Here is a 23,694-nt window from a genome sequence, read left to right on the forward strand (position 1 = left end):
TTTGTAACACTTACTAAAATAATAAAAATGTTAGACTAACTTAGATTTCCAGATTTCAAAGTGTTTTAGTGAGTGTCCAATTAGGGACTTATAATGAATGTTAAATACCAAATTGAAACATCAGTTAAATGACAGAAACAGCTTTTTCCATGTTTACTTTTATCTGATAAATCATGCAGGTTGTTATTGAAGTGTAGACTCACGTCTTTACATTAAGAGGTTTCACAAAAGTATGACAGGGTTGCAGAAAAACAATAATTCCATCCAACCAGCCACACCAGAGCTAACATCATAATAATTTTTGTTTTTATGATGAATTCACATCCCCTGCCTGACTGTTTCTAGCAGCCTTTGAAATGCATGTTACATAACATCATCATTTTCCAGTTTCATTTTCACTGCATCCTGAAAATCCCCCTAAAAAATAAACGCTCATGCAAACCAAGTTTAACTGGAATGTATCAGGGTTGGAGAGTCTCCAGGTGATGTTCCATCCACCGTCCTGCTCCTGAGCTACAATACAGCAGCTCTAACAACAACTTGGACTCAGTCGCTGCCAAGGAGCAACACATTTACAGTACACGTCTTTCCTGTATTGAAGGTAAGGTGAATGTTGACATTATGTTTGATGTTTGCAGGAAGTGTTGTTTAAATGTTTAATACCACTAGTTGATACTGATTCATGGTTAATTAAAATTGAATAAAAACAGCTTTTACAACGAACAATTCTCTTGACCGTCAGCATTGAGTTGGTCTCCACACTGGGCCGTTGTCAGCGGATGCCGGGGTCAACAAATTCTCCACAGCGCTCAGCCACGTTCGTCTTCTTCTGGCCGTTGGTGTTTGTGTTGGCGGCGCAGCGAGTCAGGGGTGATGAGGACCAGGACTTTATGTGCAGCACAGCTCAACCTGGCTACAGCACCGTCTGCCACGACGCCATCGGCCCCATCTCTCACATCCAGCTCATCTTTGTCACGTGCCCCTCCATAATGGTGGCGCACGTCTGTCTGCCAACCCTGGGAAGAAACATGGAGGTCTATGGTGGATCTACTTGGTAAGGATGAGTGATGCAGACCTTTTATTTCATAATTACTGCTCCATTACTAGGGTTGGGAATCCTTTGAATTTGAACAATTCAGGTTCCGATTCCTCGTTTCGATTCCAGTTCCTAACGATTCTTGATTCCGATGCTTTTTAGAGGCATCATAAAAGTTTGCACAGTTTAGTTCTTTTTGTATGAAATGTCTGATCTTCTCCATGAATTGCTTCATGATATGAACTTTTTATCAACTTTACTATGAATTTCTTACAGGGCTATTTTCAGTATCTAAATATCAAAGCATTCAAACTGAATATAAATGTTATAACGTTTCTTTTTGCAGGAGTACACTTTTTTTACAAAAGAGGTTTACTTTTGAAAAGTAGTATACTTTGTTTGCTGCCTCAGTGTTGGTGTAAGCTATTTTTTGTGACACCCTTATTTTGTTAACACAACTAAACAAGATATTACCCAAAGCACTCTTATTTTGAAGGCCGGAAGTGTGTTGTGTGAGTTAAATAGGTCCCATGACTGTTGCTAACAGAGACGTGCTGTAAAAATGATAAACTTGCCAAGCTGTAGCTTTCACTCCCGTCTTTTATTTACACCTACTTTCCACATCGCCGAGCATCCTGAAACCCTGGGTTACACTGGCATGTGTAAACTTATAGCAAGGCGATCTTTTGCATGATATCATTGTGTCGCAAATGTTCCACTGAGCCGACCGCTCTTATTAATGAAGTTAAGGCAGTAGCTGTCGGATAGTTGGCAGAGCTCTATGCTTTATTTTAAGATATGTAGCGAAGCCTGACTGGGAGGGCTCATCTAGCTGGGGGCGTGTCAGAGGCTGTGATAACATCATTAAAACATATCTTTTGCAAAATAGTTAACCTTTAATCGTAACAGATGCTTCATTTGTATTCAATTAGGTCAGCTTGTTCTTCAAGATAGGCTTCGATGCTGGCTTCCTGTACCTCCTCCATTACATTTATGGCGGCTACGACATGCCCCGACTCGCGGTGGTCTCCTCGGTTGTCTGCATCTTCTTATGCATCTGCGAGGTGACTTACCTCCTCTGCAAACGCGCCCTGTAATCCATGAGGTTGAAGGCCAAAAGGAAGCAGATGGACGCCATCCTTGAGATCAATAGCAGGACACAACATAACAATGGGAATTTCTCACTGTGAGAGCAGCCGTTCACAAACACAAACATATTCATCAGTTCATTGATGACTTTTGTAAATAGATTGAATGACGTTTTGCATAAAAGCACCACCTCTGCATGTAATTTTTTTTTTTTCTAAACACAACAAAATCCCAAGAGATGGCATATTAATAAACACTGAAACAACCCACATGGATCTCATTCATACAATTTTAGCTATCTACCACAAATAAATCATCAGAATTGTTCAATATATTTCTGGGTTTAAAGCAAATTAATAAATTACTTAAATTAATCATTATTTTGTTTTCTGGTTATTTATTTAAGTTAATCATTTATTTCATGAATAAATGAATTAAATGTCTTGTATTCTTTATGCTATGACATGAAATACACAACTTTTGAAAATTCACCACACATATGTACACATACAGTATGTATAGATGAATTAGCAAAGTATCGATCGGTATCGCCGATACCAGCCTGAACTTTACTCAGTATGGGATTGGATAAGAAATCAGTGGTATTGAACGTCACTAATAATTAGTTAATTTCAGTATGCAGATCAAAAAGTACCAGGCACTTCATTGGTGTCCCACAGGGTTGTGTCGTTGGTCCCCTATTTTTCTCCACTTTTTATCTTAACACCTACATTTTTTAAGCTCTTTGCAGGAACCTGCTTTTTATTTGAGAGGGAGGAGACTGTGGGTCCACATTGATTTGTAGTGATAAGGTATTCGAAAGAGAAACCTCTACTTTGGCTCAGGCATATTTGAAAATGCATTGTGCTCACCAGTGAGTCACATGAATGCCCTTCAGCGTCTTTCAGTATAGACTGCAGGGTTAGCTTTCTATTGGGGCGAGTGGACATTCACAGACGTCAACTGAGAGTTTAAGCAGGACTGAAGTGAGGACCCGGCAAAGGATTTTCAGAGAACACTTGACCTTTGGTGATGTGCATCGTCTCCAGACTTTCAGCTTTCTTCGGCTCCAAATGACACTTTTTTATACCAAAAAACAAAAGAAGAACACCACTGACTAGCATTTGTTATCAATGAAAGGGCAGATTGAACAAATAAATGCCTATATTTGGCACAATTTCAAATCAAGCTTTGTAAAAACTTTGGTTCAACCCGAATAAAACGATTTAAGTTATTTACAATTATGTCAATTGTGCAAATATTATGTTTTTAACAATATTAAAAATATATTAAAATATATTATATAATATATATAATAATCTATTTTTTTTACTTTACAAGGTGTTACTAAAAATAACATTTGAATTATCATTATATTTCTAAAACATATTTGAATATAAATGCCATTTTAATTTAAATAACTTTTCTTTTGATTACATTTTTCATTGTCATCTTTCTGATTGTTTGGGTTTGACTGCCTTATAGCGATGCACGTGGTTTAAGTTAAGTATCAAATATGCTTTTTTGCCCTGTAAAGATAAAAAATTTTTTTTTTTTTTTCATTAAAATAGCTACACCCACCCACACCCAAGAGATAAAACCATTTCATGATAACCTTTCTAATGCTTGTTTACTTCACTTTGACCAGCCCTCCTGATTACATTAGGTTTAGAATTTTGGTGCAATTTTTCCCATCAATTAGTTTCATTTTGTCCATTGTGAGCATTTCCCGGAACAAGTTCAATTGGAGCGAATGCCGCGGGGTTGCTCCGCCCACTCTGACAGTATAAAAGCTCTAATAGCAACTTGACTGCCATTCACGCTCATTTTGAAGGCTTCTAAGGTATGGTGCTTGTCCACATTATGTAATGCATGTCTTCGTGTTTAGAATGCTGTCATGTTTCCAGGAACATACATGTCTTTGTTTATTCAGGTGAAATACTTACGTATGGACGCCTCATCTGGGAAATCACGTGAAAAAAGAGGAGATGCTATTTGCAAACGGGCAGTTTTTTACATCATTTTGCAGGAGTTATAACAACAATTTGCACATATTCGGTCGACATTGAACATTGTGCATGTAAAGTAGCTGTTTGTCTAGATGAATAGGTCTGAATAAAAACTTAGAAGTATTTGATAAATAATCAACATAATCATAATTTAATGATTTAGTACATTAAAATAATAATTTGCACAAAATAAGACATTAAACATGTTACATTACCCCAGTTAGGCCAGATTTATTATTGTTACAATATGTCTACCTGATTCTTAAAAAGAAAAATGTAGTATTTATCACAAATTTTATTTTTTTTAAGAAATGCAAACATTTTTTGAAGTACATAAATAAATTAAATAAATACGTGCTGCAGTCTTTCAGGACAAAATACAGTGAGACCTGACGGGCCGCACCTTGCTATCCTGGAGCGTTGACACAAATGGTGATGAATAGGAAAGCATTTACAGCTTGCCCAACCGGTACGGCAGGTCACATGAGTAACAGCAGAACGGCGTGGCGTATGCTCTCATTTTACATCATAACCAAGAAGGCTTTTAAAATGTAAACGCCAAATTGTATAACATTATTTCCTCCTCAGCTGTGTGTTTATTTGCCTTGTGAGAATGATATGCCTTTTGCATGATGCAAAGGTCACTCTAAATGCACCACATGAAGCGGTTTTTAAGCACGATTTGTCGGGGGGGGGAAATCGAAAGAGAAACACACAGCTCATGGCTGTTCGGATGGTTAGACTTGGATTTATTGATCAAATTTTGTTCACCTGTCCTTCCAATTTCATCTTGCCAGCCCTTCCCCATGCTAACGTCCTGTTTTTTTTTGTCTATTTGTTTTTTATTTGGCACACATATTCTGTTTAGCGGGTACAGTACACACCCTTACATGCCTTAAGCCAACTGATAGCTAGAGGAGTGAAAGGGACCAACTCAAAGTAGAAACAAACAGCGATTAAGATATCCTATGGTACCATACAAGTGTAATACAATGGGTTTTGCAGTCATTTAAAGAGCCAAAGCTGCCATATGCATGTGGGATTATGGCGATGACAGAGATGAAAGCCCGCCTGCTCAGCCTGCGCACTATTTGAATAAGTGACGAATTGACTGGAGAGTTCATCTTGGCAGTGAAGCGGATCAACTGCAGAATGGTAACGAGGGGTAGAATTGGCTTGACTGTACAAAAAATATGTTGGGAAAATTGTCCAATTTGACAAATTCGGTGTTATTCTACTAAATTCTTGCAAACGGATTGTCAGAGTCCCCAAAATGTAATGTTACTTTTATCCCCAAAAAACAAAGATTGCATTGTTTGTTGTATATTTCATTAATGGGAAAAACTGTGAATGTTCATTCCTGTTGTGAATTTGTTTGTCTTAAAAGAATAAAAATAAAACCCTTGAAAGGTTGTTTTTTTTTTTTATCAGAAAAAACAATGACGGACATTCTACTTCTTTTTTGAATAAAAAGTAAAAACATCCAAATTTTGTGATTTTTTTTTTTTTAAACACAACAAGTCATTATTTTTTGTTTTGTTTTTGTTTGTAAACATCGCAGCTTTGGATAATCCATTTTTGTTTTAGTTTTTTTTTTTGTTTAAATGAGGAGAAACATCTCACTAAATGTGGAGGTACATTGGACAGCCATGCAACAATGCTTTATAATTTAGATACTTAGTTGAGTAGATCGTTATACATTGGAGAAAGGCAAACTATGCCATATTTTCCCCTGGAAAGAAAATACAATGAATTTTTAGTAAATATAAACAAAATAATTCCTAACATAATAATAATAAGGATTTTTTTGTCATGCATTGCTATTTTTTTCTTGAACACAAATTCCAATTCCTCAAACTATTACATGTTGGTATTTTGTTAATTTTTTACTTTTTTTTCCACTCAGGGTTGTCTTATTGAGAACAGTCCACCTGGCCTCCTCCCTCCACCCTTCTTCCACCCCCCCAGGCAGCAGCTATGAATTGGTCTGCCCTGGAGTCCCTCCTCAGCGGGGTCAACAAGTACTCCACGTCGTTTGGCCGCGTCTGGTTGTCCGTGGTCTTCGTCTTCCGGGTGTTGGTGTTCGTGGTGGCGGCGCAGCGAGTGTGGGGCGACGAGAGCAAGGACTTTGTGTGCAACACGGCGCAGCCCGGCTGCAGCAACGTCTGTTACGACGCAATCTTCCCCATCTCTCACATCCGCCTGTGGGCCCTGCAGCTCATCTTCGTCACGTGCCCCTCCCTGATGGTGACGGCACACGTGAAATACCGCGAGAAGAAAGACATGGTGTACACCCAAGCACACAAGGGTGCTCATCTTTATGCCAACCCTGGGAAGAAACGTGGAGGTCTCTGGTGGACCTATTTGGTAAGAATGAGTAATGCAGACATTTTTTTTTTTAAAGAGGAGTGTACTGGAAGTATCTTGGCCAAAATCTAGCCCTGATGCGGGAATTTAGACAGTTTAAAAGTGCTTTTTTCACATTTGGTGCTCATAAACAGGTTCTCGGGATGCAAATTACTATTAAAACATCATTAAAACATACATAGTGGACCTTTAATGGCAACAATTCCATCACTTATGTTCAATTAGGTGAGCCTGCTGTTCAAGATCGCCTTTGACGCCGGCTTCCTTTACCTCCTCTACCACATTTACGACGGCTACGACATGCCCCGACTGTCCAAGTGCTCTCTGGAGCCGTGCCCCAACACGGTGGACTGCTTCATTTCACGGCCTACAGAGAAGAAAATCTTCACCCTCTTCATGGTGGTCTCCTCTGCCGTCTGCATCTTCATGTGCATCTGCGAGATGATTTACCTCATCTGCAAACGCACCATGAAATATAAGATGAAGAGGAACGAAAGGAGGAGGAGGGAGTTCGCCGGCAAACAGGAAATGACCCCACTGTCGGCGCCCAGGTCGGAGTTCAGGTCCAAAACGTCCATCAGGGTTGATCCCACCGCTTCCGTCAACAACCTCAATCACATGACGGCTGAGGAAGGACAGAAACTGCAACGAAACAATTCCCAACGTGAAAACGGCAAGGTGGAGCACACTAAATAAGGAGATAAGACTGACAAAAGCAGCCGAGGAACATTTTCATCAATTCTGGAATGACTTTTGTAAATAGATTGATGGACTTTTCACATTAAGGTACCTTGATGTAAATACTACAGGATTTGGATGTTTGTGGATGTATTTTAGTGTATCATTTTAACAACCCTTAAGAGGTCCTTCAAATGCACTCATTTCTCCCAAAAAACAAAAAACGTCAGCTTCCCAAAAAACTGCTGCTAAAATAATTTCTATAAAATACATTTCAAAGAGTATTTATGTTATATATTTATACTTATGATTAGGCCCTGACATGGGTTAATGATTGGCAGCAACACCGATTTCATGAATTATATATATATTTTTTTCATAACTCACACTCCTTAGGACAAATAATGTCACCTTCCCAAAAACTTCCCCCCCCCCAAAAAAAATATCACACAGTAATTTTTTTCCCCACTTTAAACAGGTCAATCTTTTAAAAGTACTTCAGCTTGAAATATAAATATCAAATATATGTTGGCTTTTTTAACAATTCAAAGGCCAGTGTGTTTGCATAACTTGATTGTTTTTTTGTTTTTTTTTATAAAAACAAAAAACAAAACTGAAATAAAAACACATGCTCGCACTTTAAAAATCCAACATCAGTAACAGCACATATTTATAATTTATAATTTCAGGTCCAAAGCACATTTGCAGAAAACAGTAACAGGTGATACATTTTACTGCATGCTTTGAATGGGAAAAGGTAGTGCCATCTGGTGGACAAATTAAGAAGACAGCAGTCCAACTTGAAATCTCAAAGGATTGCATTAGTTTTTGTTACGATACTTACGGTGTGTGTGTGTGGGGGCGGGGGGAGTTATAGAACATTTTTTTTGCATTGTGTGGGTTTTGTGTTGCTTTGACAATTAATCTAATCTAATCTAATTTAAGACTATTTTTAAATTAATACTCTTTGGAAAATTACACCTACATTTATTCAAACAGCCAAAATAGCTTAAAAAAAATAATGGCACAAACCGTCCCTCGGACTCTTAAGGGTTTTAATGAACACAGGAAGTTCTCACAATTGTAAAATATTGGCACTAAATGCTGAAACAACACGGTAAACAAGAACATACTAAATTCTAATGCCCTCCAATCAAAACACAGCTTATGAGCACCAAGCACTTTTTTTGTTATTGTTATTATTAGTTCATTTGAAGTAAATGACTTGTCTTTGACTTACATTGGCATGAAGGGGGTCATATCACTTAGGTTACCTAACCCTAACCCTAAAGACAATTGTTACAATTAATATTATATAGTACTTTTTTAAAAACATTTTATGTTGTATTTATTGTTTTTGTGAGCTGTAAAGTAAAAGCATTTTTAGTATATGTGTCTTGTTTGTCCATTTATTTATTTTCTTAAGTTTTTCCGAAAAAATATTCGATTCAAAAACAGGCAGGAACTAATCATACATTTTATGATATCGAGATTAAAATATAACAATAGTTATAACCATGTTGATACTACACAACAATAAAGAGAACATTACGATATTCATTTTTTTATTCTATAGACTGACATGAACAATATATCTCGCTTCAATGCCTGGTCACTCACAATCAGTATCGGTATGCACGTCATGAGCGACATGAGTCATTTTGTATCGGGAATGTAGTCGTCTCGTTTCCACTCTCCTGTCCAATCGAAATCAAGATCACTGGGTGGGGTTTCGACAGTGGCGCAAAAGAACCAATCACTGCTCTTTCTCCTCTGCAGGACCCGCCTTCCCGTAAAGGAAAGCGCTAGTTAAAATGAGTTACCACTACGGAAAGGTAGAGTGATACTTCTTACTCTTTTTGTTAGCATTTTTTATGTATTTCACTGTGACGCGATGTTGTCTTTAAGGACACGTTTTTGCTTTAATATTATAAGAGGTTTGTGATTTCTGGTTTTATTAGCGTTAATTCGATGCTAAATGTTGTTAGCATCGAGCTTCACAGCCTTAGTTGAAATATTGCTCTACACGTCAGACAAACTACCATCGAGGAATGAAACATTCAGTTAGTGAAAATGCGTTTCTTTAATTGTAAAAGTGGTATCGACATCCTGTTTACTGGGCATTATTATTAGACGTTAGGGGATTAGCTCTCAATAAACAGTTGCAATGAATTGTCCACTCTATTGTAGGGCTATCCAGGACAGCCGGCTGCACCTAATGCTCCATACAGTGGAGGCAGTGGTCCGTACGGTCCGGCACCCTCTGCTCCATATGGAGGTACAGCAGGTCCACCAGGAGGCCAATATGGACCAGGACAAGGTGGCCACTATGGACCTGGACCAGGGGGTGCTTATGGCGGTTACGGTGGACAACCTCACGGTGCACCTTATAGGCACCCTGCTCCTTCAGGTACTGTAATGACAATAGCATTCGACATCCGCACTGTCTTCTTCTTTCCAACACATTCTTGGTTCTGTCCATAGGGAACATCCTTCCCGGTGTTAACCCAGAGGCCCAGCAGTGGTTCCAGAGTGTCGACACGGACCACAGCGGCTTCATCAATTTGAAGGAGCTCAAACAGGCGCTGGTCAACTCCAACTGGTCCACTTTTAACGATGAGACGTGCCTCATGATGATCAGTGAGTCCTACAGCTCTCGTTATATGCATAACGTGTTTAGATGCTTTTATCTGCATGCTGGGTTTTCCTGTTAGACATGTTTGACAAGACAAGGTCAGGTCGCATGGACCTTTTTGGCTTCTCAGCCTTATGGGGCTTCATGCAAAAGTGGAGAGCTCTCTTTCAGCAATATGACAGGGACCGCTCAGGTTCTATTAGCGGGACCGAGCTTCATCAAGGTAAGCCTTTTGTTTTTTAATAGATGGTGCGATACACTGGAAGACTCCTTGTCTCATCCCACTTGGTGATCTTTTCTCCAGCTCTCGCGCAGATGGGCTACAACATGAGCCCCCAGTTTTCCGAGGCCTTGGTGCGGCGCTTCAGTGTCCATGCTGCACGCCCTGGCATCCAGTTGGACCGCTTCATCCAGGTGTGCACGCAAATGGAGAGCATGACACATGTCTTCAGGGAGAAAGACACTAGCAGGACCGGAAACATCCGTCTCAACTATGAGGATTTCTTATCAGGGGCCATCACCAGGCTGATGTGAGCATCATGCCGCTGATGCTTCAGGCTATGCCTCCCTGCATTCGGTACACCAGCCTGTACGTCCTGTGGCTTGATGCTATACATACTTGACACCAAAACAAATCAGAAGTGGGTGAGGTGAAGTAGTGATTTAATCAGCAGATAGCGCCACAGATGCCTTTGTGTTTATCTGGACAGTTACTCTTTTGGTTTGACTCAAAGATGGGTCACATGTTTAAAACTCATATAGTGTCAGATACTAAATACTCCCTTTTACATGTCTGCTAAACTGCAGTATTTTAAAGTGGTTATTAACTGATCATTACATTTATATATGACAAGAGCTGTTTATATGAGCTAGGCAGAAGTTATATGATGATTATATAATATCCCAAGCACTAAATTGAAAGTATTCTAACGTTTGCAACTAGCACCTCAGAGTGTTTAATGATTGTAGAATCCACACAAAGTATTTTTGGACCTCCATCCCACAAATTAGCTGCAAATATATCCCCTGTGTCAATATTTAATGAAGGGATTGTATTTTACATTCCACTGAGACATGCCAAATGATTTTTTTTATGTCAAAACAAATAAATAGCTATTTCATAACGTGTTTTCTTGGTGAATGACTCATTTAAATACTCTATAATGACGGGAAAATTGGTGTTTGAAACTGACGACATTCTGCAATGTTATATTTTGACCACGAGATGGTGGTAACCACACTAACAGTACTAAAGCCGCCTGTATAGAACGAACAAGACCTTTTGGCCAATCACGTAACAAGCAGGGCGCGTGAACACACCCTCCGGAAGTTACGTTCATCCTCTGCGGCACCAACGTGAAAACTGTGAAGGTGAGTCAAATAACACAACGTTACTGACAAATTAGCATTCATTTAGTAAAATAAGCAATAAAATAGTCACTTTGCCGCCTTTCGCTAAATGTACACCCGCTGTAGGGTTGGCGTCACATTGAGAACTGCGGGAAGATAAACCGGTCAGCACGAGGTGTGGAGTTAAATGACTAACACGAGCCACTCACAGAACAGTGTTTTGGCTTTGTTTTAAAAGTATTACAGTCAAACCGTTAATGTGAAGAACCGCAGTTCTACTGGTTGTATTTTGTAAGGGTTGTACATGAGTTACTTCATAACTGTCAGGTGTACACAAAAAATTGCGTAATATTTTGCGATTAAAACGTGTACATTGTAATAAAGTGAACACCCAGCCACCAGTAGAATAAACTCACTTCAGTTTTCTATTTTAGTGCATTTGTTAGATTGTGCCACAAGGGGGAGCTACCTTTAAAGAAGTCAAGTGGAATAAAGTAACCCCGATCTTTTATCTGTCACCTAAAATGAACAGATTGTCTCTCAGACGTTGGCATCCAGAGAGGTGTGCAATCATGTGGCCCGTAGTTTGGACAGCCATGCGGACCTATGCACCGTACATCACCTTCCCCGTGGCCTTCGTTGTCGGAGCGGTGGGCTACCACCTGGAGTGGTTCATCAGGGGGACGCCCAAACCCCGCGAGGAGAAGAGCATTCTTGAGCTGAGGGAGGAGAGGACACTGAAGGAACAAGCCGGGATGGACGGCACTCAGGTGCTCAGTCTCAAAGACAAAATGGAGTTCACTCCCAAAGCGGCTCTCAACAGGAACCGGCCTGAAAAGAGCTAACCCCATCCTTCCAACAGGGAGCCTTTTTTTATGAGGAAGACAAGAAAATGGATCCTCACAGCCATATATCCTCACAGCTGGGCTTCTATAAGCCCGCAGCTCACTGCACCTTGGATATACTGTAACAATCAAGAAGCACAAGCGTGTGTACATAATATTGGTGTTTTCTTCTGTTTTCCACACTACACTCAGAGCTACACAAAATGTGACGAAAAAGGACTGATTCTTAAGCTGCTGTACAGGATCAAAACAGTCATGAGGTCTTTGATGGTATGCAGCCGTCAGTGTGGGAGGTCTAGTGATGTAGCCTAATCAGCTTTAGTCCCGTTATGGTGTGGAACAATGTCAGCGCTTTCATTTTAGAAAGTTATAAGCAAAAAGCCAAATCAAATTGGTCAAAGCGAGCTGGTGAGCGTTAATCATTGTGACTCCAGTCTGTCGTGACTATTGTTCAAAATGAACTGAGCTTCAAAGTGACAGGAAGGAAGCCACGATGGCTCATTCAGCCTCAGGGAGGAAAGTCTGGAGTCTCAAGGGGAGCGCAAAAGACAAAATAATGCTGAAGGAGGAAGTGGCTGACACATTCATGTAAGGAACTTTGACCTCTTGTTGCTTGTGAGAAATAAATTCTGATTAATAAAAGATAATACTGTGTATGTACATCCTTTTTTTTACTTTAGTCATGGTTTGGAGCGCAAGAGAAAGCGGAAAGGAAAACACAGCTTTCTTTGATCACATGGTCGTTTATTAACAAGTATATTGTACAACAGCAGCAACAGAACCAATGTGGCAATAGCAGTTAGCAGCAAAACATTAGTACCGCGTGTGAACAGCAGTATGGCAAGTGTAACAGGCTGAATCGTACAACTAGCATTTTAAAGCGCATGCAGAGGTAGATAAAGTTGCCGGATGCTGACCCCTCATGGTACTTTAAATGTAGCTATTTGTTGGAACTGTTCAAAGCAATGTTTTGTTTTCATTCACAACCCTAGCGGTTATTTGCTTTAGTAGACACGCACCCGGCGACTATGAGATGCTGCGGTTCATTGAACAGAGGCATTATTATTTAAAGCAGTTACAGTTGGTGAAACTAAATTGTAATTAATATTTTGCTGAAGAACTCGTGAGAATATGCAGGCCAACTGCTATTTAATGGGGTATTTATTGAGGACTTTCACGGGAGATGGTGATCATTTAGTGTGGTCCTGTGTTAAATAACGAAGGTCCATGTCCTCTTAGCCTCCGAGTGTGCCTGAATATGTTCCACTCAGCCATGCGGCCCATGTATGGGAAATGAGACCCAGCATTGTCAACTTTGCTCTCTGCTCTCACTTCTAGGCAAGAAATGTAAGGAGAAGACATGGGGGCGGCGGTGAAGCTGGACGAGTCATGGAGAGGAAGTTAAGAAGGAGCGTGTCCTTCTGGGAACAATTAGAGGACAGGTAACAATGGACCACTGTGGGAACTGAACACCAAGCATCCTGGGAACGTGTAAGGGGGATGTTGGGAGGAGTTTCATTGTTTCTGCTGGAAGATGCTGAATAATGGGCAACGCTGGATGGTCTGTTTTTTTTAGGGATCTTTTTAAAGAGGTCCAGTCCAACATCCTGAGCGGACAGTCTGGATAGTGCTGCAGGAACAATGCTGCTGCTGGAAGGCCACCACATCCCAGAATAAACACTCTCACATAGGATGCAGAAATGCAGGTACACACCTAAACGCTGACTGGATATAAACACATCATGCCTCCGCCAGCAAAGTTGGCTGTCAGTCAGTCTGAGCTTGTCCAAGCAACAGCAGTAATGTCAGTGTGACCCAAAGTGCACACATGACAACCGAAATCTGCCTTTTCTGTGATGATACCAACTTTTCTTGTTCTTATTCTGCATATAACGTCGGTGCACGTTTCTGCCGTATCAGAAAACATTCAGCTCACCAAACACGAAATAAGTCATCATAAATGTAACAAAGTCGTACATTGGTACACTGGAACAGACACACTGCAGTACGTTTACGCAACACAGCTCTTTTATAAGACCTATTTGAGGGCCTATTGCAAAAAGCGCTAGTCAAAGATCCTCTATATGAGAAGAGCGCTTTGGCATTTTTAAGAATCTGCTGCAAAAATGTTAGCAGCTCCCAAACTGAACTTTTGGGTGAGTCTGATGAGGCCCGTGGAGCACGAGTTGAATGTCCTTGCAGTGTGTTGTTGTATTATTGCGGTGCATCGTTGTCCTCCTGGCTTTTGACGGGCAGCGAGGAACAATGCCCGTTCCACCCCCCACCTCCCCCATTGTCAGGGTGAACAATCCTCACGCACGCCAGTCTCTGGGGGAGAAACAATACTGGAAGGGGAAACGGCTCCAGAGCCACTTCCTGTCCAGAATCTAAATTTAGGAAAGTTTTGTTTTGTTGAGAAGGAAAATGCCCAAATTGAGGACGGGGTGCTGCTGTAAGACACGCTCCAACACAGCATCATTCCTGCCCAATAAAAGCTTATCAGCATACTTCTGCTAGCGCTGCCTGGCATGCGAATGTTTTCATTACACTCATGTTGTTCATTCCCAACTTCTTGCGTGTTTATGCACCCTTATTAAAATGATTTATGCAACAGGAGGTCAGACATTTAACACCGGTTACCAGAATTAGTTCTCAACCTTTTAAAAACCCCTCAGACCATCTTGTGTCCCCATTAGAGGTGTGTGGATGGATCCAAATGTCGATATTATCGCTACCAGAGTGGTATCGGATCAATACAAGTGTGATATTTGTAGTTCTCGTCTATACTGTATCTGTGTTTTTGTTGTTGTTGTTGTGTTGTTCGAATGCATACGTGTATGCAGTGGTGCCTCAATTTTCATTGTTCATTTGTTCCAAAAGGTAAGAAACATGAAAACCAAAGCAGTTTTCCTCGTAGTAAATATAAAATAATAATAAAATAAATACAACGAATCCATTTTAAACACCTAAAAACATGATGAATGCAATGGACAAACATCTAACATCATTCTAACATTTTTTGATGACTTTTGGCAAAGACGGCGAGGCGTGTGGAGGGAGGACGACAAGTTATTTTATTAAATTAAGTCGCGTTTCTCACCTTCTTTATCAAAGTGCTGGCACCCGCAATTGTCTTTGGCCCCATGGCGGGTTATTTTGCAGTTGCTTTGTTTGGACTTTGCAGTACTTTGTTTGGACACTCGGTTACGCGGAATAATACAGTCCAGGGCAAACAGACTAGTTTGTAATGAGTAATATTTTATGATAACAGAGACAAGGGCATAATTTTGCCCACATTTGTGTGTTGAAAACCGAATCAAACAAAAACTGAGGTTTGACTGTATTGTTGTATTGTGTATAAACATCAAATATTGTTAAATTGCTCCCAAATAAGCGTGACACATTTTTGTCTGCCTAAAATCTCTCTTTGTTATGTTCTGATTATAATCATGGTTAACAAATCTTGAACTTGGAAAAAGTCAGAGTAAAACGTATCAGTATCAGCAATACTGGCCCCCCCTTTTTTTTTTTTTTTTTACCTGGTGTCGGATCAATACCAAAATTTTCAATAACGCCCACCTCGTTCCCATGATGCAACAGGTGATGCAACAGTGAGTTGACATGTTGTCGTATTATCAGCATCACCGACAGTGACGGGAAGCATCAAGTGATGACTCCAACAATCTCAGGAAACACGGTCACAAAGGCAAGTCCATCCCGAAGGATTACATGCAGTGAAAGGACGCTGACATCTTCCTATACTCCTATAGAGCGACACATTTGCGTTGTGGTTTACAGGCCCGATAAAGCACGCTAGTCAGCAGTCAACATAAAGAATAGGCAATCACCAACAACATGAATGGCTGTAGTTGGCAGACACGGGTCGACCCCTGCAATCTGTTCCCTGACAACACCCGTCCTCCCTCTCCGGCTTGGTGAAACCACCCACGTTAACAATAACAAGACTGCACCCACCTGGACTGAGATAACAGAGCAATGCGGGAATGCCAGCCAACTTTTACTGAATAGACCCGGAACCAGGCGGCTTTGGAAGGTTGCTTGGATTGTTTTACTCGACAATAACTGCCAATAAAAGTTCCTCTTTGAGGACTGCCTTCCTATTGTTGTCTGATTGCGCCGCGTTCCGGCGCAACTGCTGCAAAGCCAAACCAAAAACCACAAGAGCTACGCAGCACAACCTCATTTGGATCGGAACCAATCACCTCCTGCAAAGCATGCAATTTGTATCTGCATGTATTTGTTTGTGGAAGCGCTTCTACTCCTGAACCGATGCACGCGAAAGGGTGAGCGTTCGTAAAAACACGCCCTCCTCCTGTGCTGCTTGTGCTATTATTTTTCAGTCAAATACCAAACCACATGGTGGCGCTGTCATTAAACCCCAACCTGTGACCTCATAAGTCTGATTGACTTGAAACTTCTCACACAGCTCTGTAAAACACCCACTGTAACTGTAGGAGGTTTAGAATTTGATACACACATTTGGGGGCTGGCAAGCAAATGTGTTCAATTTGAGCAACATCGGTTGAAAACATGGCCGCCACCAACCAAAAGGGGCGGGACTCAGCAACTAATTGCCCATAAGTCATTGACCATTTGTCTAATGGTTATAAAACGTTGAGGATATCTGTATGCTATGTCGTATGCTAGCATGTCTTCCAAGGCATTTTGAGCACAACCCATAGGGGGCGCCACAAATCCTTATTGATATTGTTGGTCCTCTCCCATGTGCCGCAGGTTCCCCACTTGCGGCAGCGTCATTGCAGAGGTTGCATGCCTGAGACAAGGCACACAGTTTACGTTAAACAACACCCCACCAAACAAAAATGACACAAAAAAAACCAGACTGAAATAACGATCGGGTGAATTATGTACCTTCTGCATTCTGCTGCAGATAAATGAACAAACGTGCAGTATTTGGAGTACATTTTGGACCAATTGAGTGAAATTCATTAATTTCCCGTGGTACATGTGATGCTCGCTCACGGCACACAGTGGTCGGGAATCACAGGATTACTATGAGCAGTGGCGGTAATACGCCCTGCAGTCGTTTACGCTTTACAGCCTGGGCGAGCACTTTCGTTAAAAGGTGCTGAGTCTTTGCTTTGCATCCATTTCTGGGCGTGAAGACTGCGTTAATCAGACCTCCTCAAGGGATGTGTGGCAGAGCCAGGAAAAAGAAGTATGTTTAGAGCTTTTTAACTGACAGAACACCACAGCTGTGGGGGCACCGTCCACTAATTCCCACCTAAATCTGCATTTAGACAGACCATGTGATGTATCACTTTATTTTCCTCAGCATAATAAATAACACAAATGCCTTTGACATAAATACGTATTTCACACACATTTCATTTATTTTGTACCACTTTTAGTCCATCGAGTTTGCAGTCACTAAACCCTTTCAAGCTTTTGGCCAACCGGATGCTACACAGTGGTCCTCTCCGCCTCTTGCTTCAGCACTATAGTTTGTATTGGACGAATAAGCCCTCAAAACCCCCCCAGGACTCCCACGTTTCTGCTGTCCCCTTTAAGGCCGGTGACTGGGTGAAAGGGGAAGCATACAGTGCATGCGTGCATGCATCCACACAGCCATTATCCTCATGGGAGCTGAGCTGAGACCAGAACATTCCACTTTGTGGGGGGGAGTGGTGGGGGGGTGATAGTGTGGACCTCAAGTGACTATATTTATTTACTGCTCTCATAACCAAACCCATTCAAGCTTATTTGATGTACACACAAGTATCTCATGATACGCATGTATCAGCCTCGGGGGTATTGAAGTCTTGAAAAGGTCCGTTATCTGGTGTCTTTGGACCCTCGGAGGCAATGGGTTCACAGTACGACTCTTGTTGAGTATTTCTGCTTAATTACAGTACACCTCCCATTTGGCTCATCTTTTAATCCAGTGTGGAAAGTCTGCAAGCCTGGGTTAGACGTAGTGCTTCTGCTTTGAAGGCACCTTGTGGTGGTTCTTGCTGTTCCGTCCATAGTGGTTCCTGGATGAATGTGATGTCCTGATAGCCTCTATGCAGTTCCTGTAGCTAGGAAGCACGTCACTCCCAGCCTCTGTGGGCGCCCAGTTGACTGTTATGGCCAGATCTCCAAAGCTCTCACAAGGGTTGGTGGTGTAGCCTGTAGCCTCGCTCGGCACTGGTAGACTCCCACTGTAGGATTCTGGAGCTTCTTCTCGGAGCACCGGCGCCTCCTGTTTGGCCGCAGCCGTCGCCTGATCCATTCGTGGTAGATACACCTCTCCTTGGTAGCGTTTCTCCAAGCGGTGAGAAATGGCAAGCTGGAGCAGGTGGAAGAGTTCGATGAGGTTGAGGAGCAAGGAGATGGCGGCGATGGCCTGAGTGTAGATGGTGAAGATGGTCTTCTCTGTAGGGCGGGAGACGAAGCAGTCCACCGTGTGAGGGCAGGGGAAGCCCACGCACTCGAATTTTGCTTCAACGAGGAAGCCGTCATAAAGGAACCACAGCCCCACTATGAAGCCAACCTCGAGGAGAACCTTCAAGAAGATGCTGAATGTGTAGGCACACAACAGCTTACCTTTCAGTTTTGGAGCTTCTGGTGGATTCCTCTCAGCTATGCTTACTTTCCTCGCATCCCCATCTTTGTTCTTATGTTTTACAACGTCCTCTGCCTGCTTATCGTCCTTTCCCGCTTCTTTTTCCTTGGCAGACCTTATAGCCACGTATCCAAAGTAGAAGATGGTCGGCGTGGAGACGAAGATGACCTGAAGAACAAAGTAGCGGAAGTGCGAGATGGGGAAGGCTTTGTCGTAGCAGACGGCCATGCAGCCGGGTTGTCGCGTGTTGCAGATGAAGTCTGCTTGCTCGTCGTCCCAAGCGGACTCGGCCGCTGCGCCGAGGACTAGCATGCGAAACAGGAAGAGAACGGTTAGCCAGATGCGGCCGATGCCTGTTGAATACTCCTGACCCTCCTCCAGTAGGTGCTCCAGGAAGGACCAATCAGCTCTGGACATCGTCTGCTCCTTTGAGGACCATCAAAGACAAGGAAGGCACAAGGTCATTGACATGCTTGGACAAGTCAACGCAGCAAGACATTTCCAGAGTGTGTTATTTGTGAAAGGTGTGAGAATTTTTCTGAATGTTCTGAACTCCTGTTTCCATGCCAGTGTTGTATTGGACCGAACAATGCAGCCTAGAGACGTGTTGCCATGTTGATCTTCTTTAGACCGCACACTCGATGAAACTGAATCAACAGTCAAGTGCTACAACACAGCAAGCAATGCTGTCGTGTCAGTGCGGCGCAAACAGTAGGGCAAGTTACCAACATTTTAAAGCGCATGCAGAGCCAGATAAAAATGCAGGATGCTGACCCGCTCATGATATCCCAAATGCAGCTAATGACCGCTTGTGGAGTTAATAAAAAGAACTACATCAGGAGGTTGCCTACAGCCACAGCTGTTAAAAGTGCCAAGCTGCCGAGAGAGTACCAACATTCGAGCATACAAGTAGCATTTTATCTCACATGCACGCGCACTGGTAATGTTTGTTGTCAGCTAATGATAGCAATTTGGCAAAGTTTAGCTACTAATGTTAGCTACCTTGGAAAGTATAGCCTATCATAACCACACAATGGCTCCAAATTGTCGGTCACTTCCCTGAGACTGCTTCTGTGCATGTGCACGCGCTAGGCATACGTGTTTTGGCAATTATTTCTATCAATAAAAGTTGTCCACGGAAACCAAGTTGGCTTTTGTCTAGCGAAGCTTCTAGAAGGCACAAATCAAGCAGAGAGCGCAAGGACCAAAGACACAAACAGGCATATGTAATCAGTGTGCAGACACTCCCGCTTCTCAGGTGTTGCCAGCTGCCAGATAGCGAGGACAAGGCCGAGCGGAACATATCTAGCGAGGTGTGATAAAGAGGAAACAACAGGGAGAGGTGAAAAGTTCACAGAAGAATAATTGCAACAAAATAGAGAAAAAGTTAAAATTACACAGCTAAAATTACACAGCTTTTCTGTACAGTCTCTTCTTTTGAACTACTATTGGTACTCTAGCAGGTGATGGTGTTCTGGAGCTAATCTGGTGTTTTTGTAGACCATGCACCCCGGCGACTCTCAGCGGTTAATTGACTAAAGGTGTAAATTGCACATGTGGTGTATTTCTCACGTCGTCATACGCTTTTCCTTTTCTGCGAGCAAACATGGTTCCTAGCCAAGTGTGAAAGGAAGGGAAAACAACACCTTAACAGGGTTTAATTCAATTTTCCAACTCTCTGTAGGTCTAATTCCTGCAAGACAAACTTGTCTCATCCATACTTGATGAGTTTAATCTCTCCCAGACTTTGGTGGAACAAGAGGACTGTTTTCCTCCAGTTCTTACGTAAACCTCCTATTATTTTGCAGGCGTTTTTAAAAGGCACTTTTTTATAGCCTGTTGTTCATGTTCAAATTAGACGCTCGCAAGTACACTCTCAGTCATTACGAAGGTAGAAAATGGCCCAGCGCTGCTTTTTACGGCTGCATTTCTCAAAACGCAACACTTAACACCTAACTGGTATTTGATTTCCGCACCAGGGGTTTTAACAAACGCACCTAATGCAGAAGTGCAGAAATATTTATGTTTCTCCAACTCTTTGTATTCCATTTACTAGGGTGGCACAGCCTCCAATTGCTTCTTCCATGAGCTCACGGTGTTGTTCCCTCCAAAAGAAGACATCCATATTCCATACTACAGCGGACTAAAAGGAAAACACTTTAAACGGCACAAGTGGAAGAAGCTTTGCTAACTCTCAGCAGCGCTTAAATGGGAATATTCAATCGATGCACAAAATGATTGCTTTAATTGTTTTGTGACTTGAGAGGCATTGCCGGGAGGGGGTGGAATTTGAAGTGTTTAATGATAATGACACAGTAGTGTGTTGGGAAGCACCACACACACACACACACACACACACACGCTTCTGAGTAAACATCCTGTGTGAAGGAACTGAGGCACCGCTGTGACACTTGTTGACATATTTAGACTACTTCATGTTTTTCTGTTAGTTCAGTCCTTGGGAGAAAAGGCAACATCAACGCAGGCAGAATAAATGAAAATAAAGTCAATGCACACTCGCTGTGACAGCGCAGTGGAATTAATATTTGGCCTTATTGACTTTTTGGATTCAATGTACACGCCTCAGATCACAGAGATGCAAACATTAATCAAAACATTAAAGCCATGGTAAGTACATTGCCAAGCCGAAAGTACAGTACTTGGCACTATACAGTAATAAGAACAATAAGAACATTATAGATTCTTTAACAGCAAAGACAGCATAAACACACCATTTGTTTAAATATAAAAGCCATGTTAAGTCAATTTAATACAAGTAATTACTACAATGAGTCATAGGAACTTTGTAGTTCATTGAGTAACATGAGTAACATGTTAATAACATTTGAAAATAAAATGTGCACATATCGTGTGTGGGGTATGTATGTGCGTGTATATACAGTATATAAATATATTTAGTGGGGTAAATATTATACTTTACCTGTGTTACCTGTGTTCTGTGTTTCGACCAGATGTTTGCGGTGAAACTTCAAATTAAAAACAGCACTCTTTCAGCACTCTGAGTACTGGCACGCGACAGGAAATACACTGATTAGCCATACAATTGATTCTTTCAATTGTGTGCACTGTTTGTCCTATAAGTAAACAGTCATATCAGAATGTCAACGAATGTGCTGCTCTTAATTTGAAGTTTCACCGCAAACATCCGCCCTGAACGCGGAAGCGAACACGGAAGTGCTCTTAATGCAAACGGTTTTCTAGCAAAACAGTTTTGCGTTATCAAACGTTTTGCGAGCACTCGCAAACTTTCGTCCTTTTTTTAACCCATTAATTTTTCTTCTCCGTGTCCCCTGGGTGCTCCATAAATATTGCGTTGTCTCGCAAAACTTTCTCATCCTAGAGCATGACTTTCTGTGACGTATGGCGGAAGTCTATGACCAAATTTGGTGCCGTAATAATCTCGCAAAAAATCATTTTTTTCCTGTCTTTTTAATCAACAAAATTATTTTCCCTCATGTACCCTGGCGGGCCTTTTTTGTTGTAAAAAAACCCGATATTTTGGAAATGCACTGCCAAAAAAGAAAAAGGTGAGCACTCAATTCACACTCAGTCAAAAGTGCTGCGCCATTATTTAAACTGTCCACTTAGGAAGCAACACAGATTGACAATCATTTTCACAATCTGTTGAGCAAATGGAATAGACAACAGGTGGTGTGTTTTTCCACTTCAATTTTGAGCGTGACTCCAAACCCAGACCTCCATGGGTTAATACATTTGATATCCTTTGATAATTTTGTGTGATTTTGTTGCCAGCACATTCAACTATGTAAAGACAAAAGTATTTAATAAGAATATTTCATGAATTAAGAATATTTCATGGATTCAGATCTGGGATGTGTTATTTTAGTGTTTATTTTTTTGAGCAGTGTATTTAACCAATAAAAAGCAAAATTATGTACAGTAAAGAAAAGCATGTGTACATATTATGAACAACTAGATAAATAGTTTATATATATTTATTCACGCATTTTTATTGGTAAGAAACAAAGAAAAAGTATCTAAAAATGGTTCCGAATAGACACTTTTTAAAGTTACTTTTAATGTTAAAACGTCAACAAAATGTAAAGTTCTATAAAACCATTAAAAGTGAATTAAAAAGAGGTAACTGGATGTGTAACAGGAATTTTGCTTTTAAAAAAAAATCCGAATAGAAAACCCATTTTTTGGATGATAAATAAGTCAATGTAACTCGCTCTTAGCTAGAGAATGAGCCTCTTAAGCAACACTAGTGCTAGGAATACTGTATGTAATACTATGCCTTACTCCAAACGGACATTTCTACTTGAACGTGATCCATGTAAAAGTCGTTGTACCTTTCTCTCTCGTAGAGGGTCTTGGTCTCCTTCCTTCCTCCCTCAGCGCTGCTCTCGGTCTAACTTGCCTTCTTCTTTAAAAAGATTCCATGTCACCGGAAAAAAGTGAGGAGAACTTTCCCATGCTTGCAAAATTAACTCGAAAGCCCTCCCTCAGGAACTCTGTCCAGGAAATGGGATGGATGGAGCCAAAAGTATACGTCCACTCTGCAAAGACCAACTCAGAGCTTACCCTTAAATTATCTTATTAAATTCATATTCTTCTCCTAAATTAGGACAATAATAGGAAATGAATTTGTAGTTTTTCATTCATTTCTGCTAAATTCGTTACATCTTTTACCTCCCATCTTAAGACGCAATACCTCATTTGTTTGTCCCATTAGACGTTAACGATGTTCAGATTTATTTGACTTGATGGTAACCAGCAGTGTATTTTTCCATCCCACCACGTCGTGGCGCTGCCCACCTAAATTCCAAGGTGCCCTCCACCCCACGCTTGACTGATGCTGGTAAGACCTCATCTGTTTTCCGATGGAATTCACAAAGTGAATCCATTTAGTGTTGGTATTTTAACTGTTTTTAGATGCATTACGTTTGTTGAAGAACTGATGGATTGTTTTTGTTTGTTTGTTTTTCGGAGCAGGTCAGCTTGAAAACTGAATTTCATTTTAAAGTGTGATTTTGACATGTTCCTAAATTGATCAAAGCTTTCAAAAGTTATTTATGATATTGTTTACTGTATTATAGCTATTTATTTAATTG

General features: G+C 41.2%; 4 protein-coding genes and 1 pseudogene across 5 annotated transcripts in view; 4 read left to right on the top strand and 1 right to left on the bottom strand.

The window, feature by feature from the left end:
- The first annotated feature begins 779 nt into the window (after nt 1–779).
- On the top strand, nt 780–2,226 carry LOC129173624 (gap junction beta-3 protein-like; annotated as a pseudogene).
- A 1,725-nt stretch (nt 2,227–3,951) lies between these two features.
- LOC129173129 (gap junction beta-4 protein-like) lies at nt 3,952–8,568 on the top strand. Its single transcript, XM_054763736.1, has 3 exons — nt 3,952–3,968; nt 6,041–6,501; nt 6,727–8,568. The coding sequence occupies exons 2-3, from the start codon at nt 6,112–6,114 to the stop codon at nt 7,195–7,197; spliced, it is 861 nt and encodes a 286-aa protein (XP_054619711.1). The 5' UTR covers nt 3,952–3,968; nt 6,041–6,111; the 3' UTR covers nt 7,198–8,568.
- A 389-nt stretch (nt 8,569–8,957) lies between these two features.
- Nucleotides 8,958–10,936, top strand: pef1 (penta-EF-hand domain containing 1). Its single transcript, XM_054763737.1, has 5 exons — nt 8,958–9,014; nt 9,370–9,589; nt 9,664–9,819; nt 9,894–10,037; nt 10,119–10,936. The coding sequence occupies exons 1-5, from the start codon at nt 8,994–8,996 to the stop codon at nt 10,346–10,348; spliced, it is 771 nt and encodes a 256-aa protein (XP_054619712.1). The 5' UTR covers nt 8,958–8,993; the 3' UTR covers nt 10,349–10,936.
- Nucleotides 10,937–11,121: 185 nt separating this feature from the next.
- smim12 (small integral membrane protein 12) lies at nt 11,122–14,639 on the top strand. Its single transcript, XM_054763738.1, has 4 exons — nt 11,122–11,185; nt 11,697–12,597; nt 13,348–13,451; nt 13,586–14,639. Exon 2 carries the CDS (start codon nt 11,737–11,739, stop codon nt 12,007–12,009), a length of 273 nt encoding a protein of 90 aa, XP_054619713.1. The 5' UTR covers nt 11,122–11,185; nt 11,697–11,736; the 3' UTR covers nt 12,010–12,597; nt 13,348–13,451; nt 13,586–14,639.
- The window catches only part of gja4 (gap junction protein alpha 4), a 43,561-nt gene continuing 32,668 nt past the window's right edge, over nt 12,802–23,694 (bottom strand). The window contains exons 1-2 of one of the 2 annotated variants that reach the window (XM_054763734.1): nt 22,933–23,128; nt 12,802–19,024 (exon numbers count right to left, since the gene is read on the bottom strand). In XM_054763734.1, the coding sequence (XP_054619709.1) occupies nt 17,960–19,015 (1,056 nt within the window). In that variant the 5' untranslated portion in view covers nt 19,016–19,024; nt 22,933–23,128 and the 3' untranslated portion in view covers nt 12,802–17,959. Of the gene's footprint in view, nt 19,025–22,932; nt 23,129–23,694 lie in introns of those variants that run through there. The other variant, XM_054763735.1, reaches the window with a different exon arrangement.

Source organism: Dunckerocampus dactyliophorus, chromosome 20 (assembly GCF_027744805.1).
Source record: "Dunckerocampus dactyliophorus isolate RoL2022-P2 chromosome 20, RoL_Ddac_1.1, whole genome shotgun sequence".
NCBI lineage: Eukaryota > Metazoa > Chordata > Actinopteri > Syngnathiformes > Syngnathidae > Dunckerocampus > Dunckerocampus dactyliophorus.